Below are 13,029 nucleotides of genomic sequence, written 5' to 3'. Positions count from 1 at the left end.
CTCGGCTCACTGCAACCTCCGCCTCCCAGGTTTTCAAGCAATTCTCCTGTCTCAGCCTCCCAAGTAGCTGGGACTACAGGCGTGTGCCACCACGCCTGGCTAATTTTTGTATTTTTAGTACAGATGGGGTTTCACCATATTGGTCAGGCTGGTCTCGAACTCCTGACCTCAGGTGATCCAACCACCTTAGCCTCCCAAAGTGCTGGGATCACAGGCAAGAGCCACCATGTCCAGCCTCTCTAGAGCTTTTTTGATGGTGGGTGGGGTGGGAGGGAGCAGTTACGAGGGTTTTGTCTGTTTTGCTTTTGTATCAAGGCTCACATGACCTTAGATTAGACACAGATATCAAAAAGTATGATTTTCCTCTTTCCACAACACAGCGCTGTTTCTGTGGTTATGTAGAAAGCCAGTCAGTGACAAAAGCAGGCCTAAGCCCAGTTCTTCCTGAGTGGCTCAGGAATCTGCTTCTCCAGCGCTCTGTTCCCGCACATGAAGTCCTTATCCAGGAGCTCCTGGAATCTGAGATTGTTTTAGAGCCTCTCTGTACCCACCCAATCATGGCCCCCCTTCCACACCCATCCTATCGACCAGTCTAGCTTTCATGTTTCCAAAGGCATACTGACTAGAACACTGGCCCTAACAGTTGAGGAAGTGTTTCTGAAAATTTGCTAAAATAAAACTTCTTTGAAACTTCAGACTTTATCTTGATTTAGCAAAATGTATAATGATGAACTTATGTTTTAACATATTTTCAAGTAGTAGAGCATCTGGGCTCTCATCCTTCCAAAACTTTTTGTATTTTAATATTTCAGTGGTTATGAATTGTGAACTCCTAAGGGATACAAAGTCAGCACTGATGAGAAATGTCAAGAATCAGGACGTGCCCCAAAGCCTTCCTGTGGGTTCTCTAAAGGCTGTGGTTTTGTGTGACTCTGAGTGCAGCTCCAAACCACACCCAGCTCTTTCTGGAATCCAAAAAGACCAAACCCATCACATAAATTAAGGAAAACTCTAACTCAGACTTTGAGGGGGAAGTCAGCCAAACCATACAGAACATATGAAAATAAAGATGCAATTATTATATTCAAATATATTCAGGAATTCTGACTGTAAGGCTCCTCAAGCAAAGGCCCCCAGAGGGTCTGCTTTAATGAACCTATTCGTAATTAGGTGTCATCACTTAGGTGCCGAGTCATCCACCTTTGGCACACCTCATACTACTGTCCACATTATTAATGTGAGGGTTTGAACCAAAGGTGGCCAGGCCAATAAGGTTTTTTGATAATCAGTGTTTTTACAGAAATGGATTCTTAGCTATTTCAGGGGGAAGTACATGCCAAGCTGACATGATTTGGTTTTGCTGTGTCTGCTGCTTTCTCTTCCCTATCTGCCCCAAGCCCAAACCTGCCAGGCTCCTTGTGAAACAAACATGGTGCTGTGGCAAAGACTTAGGGCATCACGGGCCCCTTCCTTGTTCACCACTGTGCTTCAAGGGAGGAATCAAGAGGGGTCAGGGTATAAACCTGTGTGTTTCAAGAGAAGAAGATACACACACGGAGAGGGAGGAAGGGTGAAAGCGGGGATGGAAGGGTATAGAAGGATTTCTGAAGAGTCTAAAAGTAAGGTTACATTCAAATTTTCCTCCCTTTAAGACAAGAAGTTAGGATCTTTGATCTGGGAGAAGGACTTCATACATTCCCATATTCCCATCACGGCTCTCATGCTCCCAGCAAGGGAGGACAGGAAGAAATGATGAGAATAAAATGAGTCTGACAGAAAGCTGTTGCATCTCAGCAGGTGCAGTAGTTCATGCCTGTCATCCCAGCACTTTGGGAGGTCAAAGCAAGAGGATTGCTTGAGCCCCCAGGAGTTCAAGACCAGCCTGGGTAACATAGTGAGACATCTCTAAAAAAATTTTTTTTTTTTTTAAATCAGCCAGGGGTGCTGGCCCACACCTGTGGTCCCAGCTACTAGGAAAGCTGAGGTGAGAGGATCACTTGAGCCAGGGAGTTTAAGGCTATAGTGAGCCATGATCATGCCACTGCACTCCAGCCTGGGTGACGAGCAAGACTCTGTCTCAAAAAAAATAAAAGAAAAAGAAAAAAAGTTGTATCTAAAATAAAGGGTCTGCTGTCTACATGAGCCAACCACACTGTACTAGTCAGCCTAAACCAGGGGTACCCAACATAGAGGGTACCTGTGGCACAGCTCCTGGATCTTCAAATTCACTTAAACCAAGGAAGGAAAGGGTTTTGTTATTCAATTGATAGGTTTTTTTTTTTTTTCTTTCTCTGAGACAGTCTTGCTCCGTTGCCCAGGTTGGAGTTCAATGGCACGATCTCAACTCACTGCAACCTCTGCCTCCCGGGTTCAAGCAATTCTCCTGCCTCAGCTTCCCGAGTAGCTGGGATTACAGGCACCTGCCACCACACCTGGCTAATTTTTGTATTTTTATTAGAGATAGGGTTTCACCATGCTGGTCAGGCTGGTCTTGAACTCCTGACCTCAGGTGATCTGCCTGCCTCAGCTTCCCAAAGTGCTGGGATTACAGGCGTGAGCCACTGCGCCTGGCCACTGACAGGTAATTTAAAACACTTTTATGTTAATATAAACACGGAATTAGGAAACAATATACAAGTTTATTTATATATTTATTTTTAAGACAAAACAATGGACTATAAGGCCATTTTCCACCAATGACAATATGCTTTGGATAATACCCTAGTCGGGCATCTGGGCTGGCCTCTTCACTAGGGGCATTTTGGTGGAAAAATTTGGGCTTTGTATTTAAGCAGAAGTTTGTGCCCTGCTGGAAAACAGAATCACGTTCCTTCTTATAGGGCCAAGGGCGGGAGCAGTGGTTCACACCTGTAATCCCAACACTTTGGAAGGCTGAGGTGGGAGGATCACTTGAGCCCAAGAGTTCAAGCCCAGCTTGGGCAACATAGCCAGACTTCATCTCCACTAAAAATAAAAAATTAGCTGGACATGCTGGCTCATGCCTGTAGTCCCAACTACTCAGGAGGCTGAGGCTGCAGGATGGATTGAGCCCAGGCAGTCAAGGCTGCAGTGAGCCATGATTGTGTCACTGCACTCCAGCCTGGGTGACAGAGCAAGACCCTGTCTCAAAAACAAAACAAAACAGGCCAAGGAACATCTGCTGAGGTATACAAGCTAAATAATTCAGTGGGGAAAAACTATTCCAATTTACTTTCCAAAACTTGTGGGGCAAGAGAAAGAAAAAAGCAAGAAAATACAGTACCGTTTGGAGCTTAAAGATGAGAGCCCCTCCCAAATGCTAAAAACTGTTCTTAGGCCAGGCATGGTGCCACATGCCTATAATCCAGCACTTCGAGAGGCCAAGGCAGATGGATTGCTTGAGCTCAGGAGTTCGAGACCAGACTGGGCAATATAGCAAAACCCCATCTCTACAAAATATACAAAAATTAGCTGGGCATGGTGGCAAGTGTTTGTAGTCCCAGCTACTCGGGAGGCTGAGGTGACAGGATGGCTTGAACCCGGGAGGCAGATGTTGCAGTGAGCCAAGATCACGCCACTGCACTCCAGCCTGGGTGACAGAGCCAGACCCTGTCTCAAAAAAAAAAAAACAAAAAAAAAAAAGAGAGAGAATTTGTTTTTGTCTGGATGTGCAGAAACTACAGGCATTTCTGGTCTCTTCTTTCCATCTCAACTAATACAAAGCACCCATTTCTCAGAGGAGGCATTCTGCTCCAGAGCTTAAAGAGGCACTCCTGGGCTGCCAGGACTGCACTTCCTAGTCAACACATGAGAGAGAAACATGTTTACCACAGACTCTGACTGAGTATCTCTTACCTGAATCCAAACTTATCCATTGCAACAGAAATGTGCCGTGGCTGTGAAAAACACCTGTACGCATTATGGTCATTCATTGGAATGAGGTCCACGTCACTAAACACAAAGCAGGTGTAGTCATAGTCCTTCAAGGCTTCTTGAAAGCCAACATTGAGGAGCTTAGCACGATTGAACATAGTGTCTCCCGCCTGGTGCAGAAACAAAAACAGTGATATCAAATGCCTTAAAGCCTCTAGGCCAAACACTCACAGGGACTGGTGACTTGTCCACTATACACGGTCACTAGGAAACTCTTGGGCCTCACTTTTCTGTCCTCACTCTACAATCAACACAGAGTTCCAAAACCTCTGAGTCAGCAATTCCCCTCTAGGAATATATCCTGCAGAAGGACTTGCATGTGTGTGAATGACTATGCACAACATTGTCACTGTGGAATGTTCATCATAACAAAAGACTGCAAAAAACAGAATCAGTAGGGAACTGGTTCAATAAATCATAGTACATCCATACAATGGAATGGAACCGTTAAAAAGAGGCAGCTCTGAAAGGAAAGGTGAAAAAGGCATTTAAACACATACATCATTTATTTATACACACTATAAATAAACTCCAGGAAAGGTATCCAGGAAACTGGTGACATTAGTTGGGTACCTATGGGACTTTTCACTTCTCCCTTCCTTATATGGTTGACTGAGGCTTGATGACCACATTGTGTACCTTCCATCTACCTGTCAAGCACAAACCTAGGCACCTGAGAAATACAGCAAACCCAACTCAACCTCTGCCCTCACAGTGCTCACCATGGAGGGTAGGAGGCCATGCCATACACACCAGGATAGAAGCAAGGTGCGCAAGACAGAAGAAGGACACCTGCTTCAGGGTGCCAACCACGAGGTCCCCAGGCACCAAGTGTGCTGGTGCAAAGGGAATGCACATTTTTATTTATATTTTTTATTTTTGAGATGGAGTCTTGCTTCCTCACTGAGGCTGGAGTATAATGGTATGATCTTGGCTCACTGCAACCTCCGCCTCCAGGATTCAAGCGATTCTCCTGCCTTAGCCTCCCGAGTAGCTGGGATTACAGACACGTGCCACCATGCCCGGCTTTTTTTTTTTTTTTTTTTTTTAATTTTCAGTAGAGATGGGGTTTCACGTTGGCCGGGCTGGTTTCAAATTCCTCACCTCAAGTGATCCACCTGCCTCGGCCTCCCAAAGTGCTGGGATTACATGTATGTTTTATTTGTTTTCTTTCAGTAAGAATGTAAGCTCAGTGAAGGTTAGGATGTTTTGTTTTTTTATTCACCCAGTTCCTTGAATACTGCTTCTCACACATTAAGAGCTCAATAAATAGTTGCTGGTTGGCTGAATGAATGAATGAATGAATGGGGTTCCACATACAATGGCAGATGGTAATCCCTTCTGGGAAGCTCAACCAAAGAGCCCTGTGAGGGGTCACCACAGGGATCACATTGTGGGGTAGAGTTGGGAATCTGGTCTTATCAATTCCCATGGCCCCAGGTTAGTAAGGACAGACCTAGCACTGACATTGCCACACCTCACTCTCAGCAGTTCACAAAGCCTCCTGCACACATGCTGTCATCCTAACCGGAATCCTCACAACACCAACATGAGGAAATGAACTAAGGCCCAATACTTTGGAATCCTCATTCAATGCTCTTTCCCATCTCTCTTGGGATCAACACAGTCAGAGCCCTCTACTTTGGGGAAAAAGTGTGTCATAGGGGCTTGCGACTGGTACACAGTCTCAAAAGTGGGATGCTCAAAGTCTTCTCTCCATGCCCTTATAAGATGACCTGGGCTGGGTGTGGTGGCTCACACCTGTAATCCTAACACTTGGGAGGCCAAGGTGGGCAGATCACTTGAGTCTAGGAGCTCGAGACCAGCCTGAGCAACATGGTGAGACTCTGCCTCTACAAAAAATTACAAAAATTAGCCAGGCACGATGGCGCACACCTGTAGTCCCTAGTACTCTGGCGGCTGAGGTAGGAGACTCACCTGATCCCAGGGAGGTTGAGGCTGCAGTGAGCCATGACGGCACCACTGCACTCCAGCCTGGGCAGCAGAGTGAGACCCCCATCTCAAAAATAAATAAATAAATAAAACCAAGACCTGGAAACTGGCACTCCAAAAGGCTGCCTGTGTGCGTACAGAACGCACAGATGTGCCACAGCCACCCAGACTCAGGTGGGGAACTCGGGGAAGCAAACCACTTAGAGAAAGAGAGGCACCAGGAAGAGAAACAAGGAAACATTTTACACACAAGAGCTCCTTTTTTAAAGCCCCTGACAAAGTTTTCTAACCCCGTGTGGTGAGTGAAAGAGCCAAAAGGCACACTGTGTTTTTTGGCTGTCCCACAGGCTGAGTTGATTTGGAATTCCGTGTTCAGCTAATTCTGTGTAAGTCATGGGATCAAAGAAATTCAAAGTTTAGGCTGGGCGCGGTGGCTCACGCCTGTAATCCCAGCACTTAGGGAGGCCAAGGCGGGCAGATCACTTGAGGTCAGGAGTTTGAGACCTGCCTGGCCAACATGGTGAAACCCCATCTCTACTAAAAATACAAAAAATTGCTGGGCACAGTGGCTCACGTATGTAATCCCAGCACTTTGGAAGGCCAAGGCGGTGGATCACCTCAGGTCAGGAGTTTAAGACCAGCCTGGCCAACATGGCAAAAGCCTGTCTCTACTAAAAATACAAAAATTAGCTGGGTGTGGTGGCGGGCGCCTGGAATCCCAGCTACTCAGGAGGCTGAGGCAGGAGAATCACTTGAAGCCGGGAGGTGGAGGTTGCAGTGAGCCGAGATTGCGCCACTGCACTCCAGCCTGGGCAACAGAGCGAGACACTGTCTCAAAAAAAAAAAAAAAGAAAAAAAGTTCAAAGTTTAGAAATTGCATATGAAAATTATGAAGTTGTTGGAATTATTATAATATAGTGTGAATATTCACTGGTGGGGATACCGTACACAAGGCATGGATAAGTGTTTCAAATGGCATTTCATTTAATCATCTTGACAATCTTGTAACAACCCTCACCCCAACCCAGACTTACACTGTCAAACACAATTCAGCCCCATTGAGCACTTTCCAACAAGCAAAGGGAGGTATACCAACAGAGCCTTTCTACATCTGTGCACTAGACCCCCAGGGCTGCCCAGCCCAGGACAATGCTCCCTTCTCGTGGTACACTCCCCAACAACTGGGGCAGAGGGCTCTTTGAGGCCATGTCTCTACAATAGGACTGGGCCTACTGGCCTTGGTTGTTTGATCTAAGCAGAGGCCTAACTGCTGAACTAAGCATTTTTCCTCTCCCAGAAATTGGAATTTTGGAACCATGAATGAGCACCTCTAGAGCTAAGGCCCATGAGCAATGGCACCCTGGAGGAGAAGCCCAAGAAGCAGACCTGGTTCCAGCCCCTTTCACCGCGGGGGGTGCCACGGCCCTTTCAATGCGGTGAAATGCCCCAGTGTCCGGCCCGGACTTAAAATTGGTCAGGCAGTTTTCCAAAATAACCTGAGCTACATATCCCTCCCTTTCTCCCTCATCCCAGCCTGGCCTCATCTGTGGGATGCAGTGAGACGGAAGGGCATGGTGCACTTTAGCAGGTGCTATCACCTATCAGGGGCCATGGGAACACCAGGCCAGCAGAACAGTGGAGGAGGAAAGTGTCCTCCCCTGGAATGACAGAAAAGTCAAGCATTTTCTAGGCTTCTTTAGGTGAAATGCTGTAACACCGGGGCACACACCTTCTTTGATAAGAAAGACAGGCTCTGGCAAGCTCACCAAGCCCCATCACTCGCAAGAGGTGGGAAGAGCCCCAGCTTCACTCCTGCCCTCCTCACTGAGCACACTCATCGGTGCCTCTGCTACTCTGTTTGCTCAAGTAAACATCGATCAAGCACCAAATACACCACGGTGACAGACACATGCATTTTTAATCCCAGGAATGCTGGCTTCTTTACTTATTAGCTATGTGACTTGGGGCACATCACACCTCCAGGCCTCAGTTTCCTCTTTTGTGTTATGGGGAGAGCATGTGCATTGTATTAAATGAGACAACACTGTCTACCAACATAAGATTAGGTCCACCCTTTAAAAGCTGGGTTTTTCAGAATTAAGAAGACCCAGCCCGGGGAGGCTGAGGTTGCAGTGAGCCATGACAGCACCATCGCACTCCAGCCTGCGTGACAGAGACCCCATCTCAAAAATGGGGCCCCACTGCCTGACAACAAATGTTGGCTACTATCATTACAGGAAGAGGCTTTCCCATCCATCTTGAACAGTCAGACCATTCCAAATGTCTCTTAGATATCCTACCTGGAGACTCTGCCTTCTGTAGTGTTTGCTTCAAAATTCCTCCCAAATCCTGCTTTTCTCTGATGAACGGGAAATTACTAAAAACATTTAAGGCTCAAGGGAATTAGCCTGTGGCTTACATGATTAGAGTTTCTCACAGCAGAAGAGAGTCAGGGGGACCTCTGGAGGCCTGTGAAATGCGTAGGAAGTCACGCTTGGTGAAGAGAAGCCAGCATGCTGGGTGCAGGTGTCCCTTTCAAAGACGCAGCTTTTAAAGGGTGGGCCTAATCTTATGTTGGTAGACAAGAGTTAGAGTTATCCCTTCCTTCTAGGTCAACTGGCTGCTTTTAGAGGGAGAAGACAGGCCCCCTAAAGAAAGGCCAGAAAACATATAAAATCCCCACATGATTGAGCAGAGAGTGCTACAGGACGGGGACTGCAGACAGCAGACAGAATCGACCAGACATAGACTCTGGAGGCGGTGCTGGGAGAGAAGGCATCTGTAGGAGCAGAGAAAAGCATGCATGGTGAGAGCATTTGTAAAGGCGGTATGGAAAAGAGAACAGTCAAGGAACTACAAGAAATTCCGAATGAGTGAAGCCAGAATGAAACATGAAGGCAGAGATGAGCCAAATCACAGAGGCTGGGGAGAAGGGTTAGGTGCTTGTTAAGATACTTAAGCTTTATCTTTATTTAGTCCACAGGGAGCCTTAAACCATGGTTTGTATGTCAAGGAGGGATTTGTGCCCCAATCCAACTGAAGGCAAGGAAGCTGTTATATGATTCCTATGAGGCAACAACCGTGGGTAAGCGGACAGTCCTCCCCCAAGGGCTAAAGGCAGGGTCTCCACTTCCACTTCCACGCCTCACCTGCTCCCCGTGTATGTGCACTACACTTGCAAGCAGACTTTGTAGGGGCAGGGCGAGAGGTTCAGGACAGGTGCTAGAATCTGGTCTAATCCCCAAGAAAACCGTAACTATGGTTAAGGAAGGCAAGCATGGCCTTCCCCTGATTGCAACAGGGGACAGATGACCAACTACAGAAAGCCACGGGCCACTCTTGTCCAAGTCCCAACAGTTTCTGGAAGAACTGTTCTGTCCAATCACCCTGCCTTCCTTGGATGTCAGGTCCATGTGTGTATATCAGCAGACACATCCCTTGTCCATAATGGCTTAGGGACCAACTGTGCCCAGCCTCTCCTGCACCAAAAGACACAGCAGCAACATGGCTGGAACCATCAATCCAAAGCCAAGACTCGCAATGAGTCAGAATTTCTACGTGATAAGAGACACTGTTGCTCCCATACACATGCCCTGGCTCATCACAGCGCCACACCCCTCCCCACCATGCAAGAATGCAGCACTGAGCTCTCAACACGACAGATCCGGGGGCAGGTCTGCAGCCAGCGGCAATGTTTGCTGAAACACCCTCTATATGCTTTTCTGTGCCCACTGAGATAGTAAGAGGAAGGAACTAGGCTGAGTGGGTTGCATCAAACAGTAACAGATCAGCGGCAGCAGAAGCTCTGACTGGGCATTCCTACAGGCCTAAGTGTGGATCCTGGAACAGTGGGCAGGCTGGGAGGTGATCCCCAGAGAATTTCTGGAAAGAGCCTGGGATTATACAAATGCTGAGTTTGTGGAGGGCTAATAATATCTACTCAGCCGTAAGTTCACAGCAGTTGGGCTCTAGTTTTGCTTTTGTTGTTGTTGTTTTTTTGCAGGGGAGACAGGGTCTCGCCATGTTGCCCAGGCTGGCCTTGAGCTCCTGGGCTCCAGCAATCTTCTCACCTCAGCCTTTTGAGAAGCTGGGACTGTCAGCACATGCCACCACGCCCAGCTGGGCTCTAGTTGTTAACCATAACAATATGGTAGCTCAGAGCTGTCAACAAAACTTGGATCTGAGATTTAAACTCTTCACCCCAGTGAGTGAGAGAGATGGGCCTTCAAGGGTTAGGGACCAGGCTATGGGAGTGGTTCTTGGTCAATCAGTCACCACTCTCAAGAGTGAGCATACCCTTGACCCCTGCCACACAGGAACACAGACTGGACTGAGGCTATAAAGTTGCTTTCAGAGAGAACTGAGCTCCTTGAAGAGCCCAACAGGGATTCTGGATGAAATGAGCACAGAAGAGAGTTTTTTGTTTGTTTGTTTGTTTGTTTGTTTTTTTAAAACTGAGTCTCGCTCTGTCACCCAGGCTGGAGTGCAGTGGCGCGATCTTGGCTCACTGCAAGCTCTGCCTCCCGGGTTCATGTCATTCTCCTGCCTCAGCCTCCCGAGTAGCTGGGACTTTTCAAGTGCCCGCCACCACGCCCGGCTAATTTTTTGTATTTTTAGTAGAGACGGGGTTTCACCATGTTAGCCAGGATGGTCTCGATCTCCTGACCTAGTGATCCGCCCACCTCGACCTCCCAAAGTACTGGGATTACAGATGTGAGCCACCACGCCCAGCCAGAGGAGACAATTTTAAACCCAGCTCCAAGGAGCCAGCGCAGGACGCCTGCCTCTCCCAGGGCCTGACACACTGAAAAGTGGAGACGTGGCTTTCCGCAGATATATCAAGACAGTGGTGCTAAGCACGTTCAGGATGTTTAAGATACAAGTTGGAGAAAAATACTTAACAAAAGCTTCTCTTTCAGAAAGCAATTTGGCCATCTGTATTAACAACTATAAAAATGTGTAAACCATATCTGAACCCATAATCCCACATCTGAAAATCTAGCCTGGGAAAATTATCCTAAATGTGGAACAAACCAACACAGAATAAACTTCATACTCCAAGATGTTCATTATGGTATTATTTACACTCACGGAAAATTGGACATTACCTAAAAGACTTCTAAGAGAGAAAAGACAAGTTAATCATGATGGAATTCTACGATCAACTACTATGAAGGCATGGAAAGTGATGATGATGAAGACTATGAAATAACGTGGGAAGATGCTGATGATAAAGAATTTAAGGAAAAAGCAGGATACAAAAGTTTATACACACACAGCATGCGCTCAACTGTAGTTTAATTTAAAAGAAGTTAAACTCTCAGACCCTGTACAACGGGCTGGCGTCCAGCAACCTCAGCATTTCCGAGAGAGCCCACAGAGGCCCTGGTCTTGCCTAGGAGACCCCAGGGCCTGAGGATGGCACACTCATGGGATTATTTACATAGCCTCCCCCTGACCAGCAGGGCCCTGGCTCTGGGTTGATTTGAGGACATGTGAACATTACCAGGGTGGTGGTGGCAGCGGTGGTGGCAGCAGCAGTGGCAGTGGTAGTTAGGTCGGCATTCCTCTCTCTCTCTCTCTAGGAGGCGGAGAGTACAGAAGAGAAGGTAGGTGGAGAATAAGAAGCAGATCAGAGAGGAACTCCTCCTTCCACTTGCTTTGCTACAAACAGGATTAACAAGTAAAGGCAAAAGGCCCCTGCTAGAAGGAAAACAAAAAAGAAGAAAAAGAGAAAAGGGTGGATGCAAGGGAGAGAGGTGAGGAAAAGAGAGGCAAATGTCAAAGCTGCAAGGGAAAAGGGGCCCATTCTGATGACCACTGTTCCAATGCAAAAACAAATTTCTAATAAGCTGTCACTCCTTGTCACAGAGTCACGGGTGAGCAGAAAAAATTGCGTTTCCCAGAACAATGTCCATGGAAGCAATTCACCAGAAAATTGAGTCCCCAGGAGAACAGAGACACACACAGACTAGGTGGGGCACACAGCAAAGGGGCAACACTCAAACAGTGATGGCGCAGAGACACTCCCTGGCCTTCCCACTCCCACTCCCCACCCCGGCAAGCTCCAAAGGGTCCAAGTGCCCGAAGCAAGGGGAGGCTACAGGACAGGACCAGCCCTACCCCACTCCTCCCGAGCTCCGTTCCCACACACATCAATCTGTGCACTGACAGCTGAGGTAGAAAATGGAAGGCCGGGATAGGGGGATGGTAGAGATGATCAAGATAGAAACCAAACCAATGGGGCCATAAGCCCAGGCAGCTGTCCTCACTAATGGGATAGACCCAGGAGTCTGCTTCTCCCCAGTTGATCTTGACCTTGTGTAGGAACCAGCTGCTTGGACCAGTGACAGAGACAACTGCTGAGGTAGGGTGACAGATGCTCTTGCTCACTGAGGGTACAAAGGACTGTCTCCAAATCCATCCTCAACCAGCCTGGAACTATCATCCCATCATCCTAAAACAGTGCACAGAAGAAAAGGAAACAGGAGAAAACTTCAAAGCCAGACAGAGTCCTCAGGGCAGCCCTCCCTCCATTTCTCCACAGTCTTTCAGGCAGGCTCCAGCTCTGCTTCCCAGCCATCATGTGCTTACCTGTGGAGCCTTCCCTCTGCAGGAACAATCAGAAGACCATTTGCCTCACTCTGGGGGATGGGGGGAGGTGGGAGGGTCAAAATTCAAAGTGAGATCATAAAGGTGCTGAGTCCAAAGGACCCTAAAGGAGTTTTGTGACCATTAACAATCACAAGGCTAAGGTATTAACAGGTTTTTGGCATTTTTCCTGATAAGGGAGGTCACCCCAAGGACTGTCACAGGCAGCCTGTGCTCTGGTCAGCATTGAGCCGGAAGCTTCGGGGAGCGGCCTAAGGGAGGGGTCCTGCAAGTTCCGAAGGGTCACGACCTGGCCCCACTGGGAATGGAGGCTTCACTTCCAAGAGGCACAGATCTAGGCAGAAGATCAGGAGTAGGGAGTCCTGAGACTAGGGAGAAACAAAGGGGCAGGAATCCCGGGGAGAAGCCCCGTGGCGCCACTCACTGACTGCATCTGTACTGACTATGCACCAGCTGTGTGGTCAGGGAGAATGAAGGGAGGCAGACATAAGGGACTGAGAGTCCGGGGGCTGGGGTGAGGCTGGAACTCAGATAATCATCCCTTTCCAGAAA

At 47.8% G+C, this 13,029-nt stretch overlaps 1 protein-coding gene across 1 annotated transcript in view; it reads right to left on the bottom strand.

Moving 5' to 3' along the window:
• Positions 1–13,029, bottom strand: part of B4GALT1 (beta-1,4-galactosyltransferase 1) — a 56,651-nt gene that overhangs the window by 5,928 nt on the left and 37,694 nt on the right. Inside the window, exon 3 of the mRNA XM_002819701.5 lies at positions 3,835–4,022. Coding sequence (XP_002819747.3) covers positions 3,835–4,022 — 188 coding nt within the window. The remainder of the gene's footprint in view (positions 1–3,834; positions 4,023–13,029) is intronic.

The sequence above is a fragment of the Pongo abelii genome, chromosome 13 (genome assembly GCF_028885655.2).
Source record: "Pongo abelii isolate AG06213 chromosome 13, NHGRI_mPonAbe1-v2.0_pri, whole genome shotgun sequence".
Classification (NCBI taxonomy): domain Eukaryota; kingdom Metazoa; phylum Chordata; class Mammalia; order Primates; family Hominidae; genus Pongo; species Pongo abelii.
This window is presented reverse-complemented; position numbering and strand designations above follow the sequence as displayed.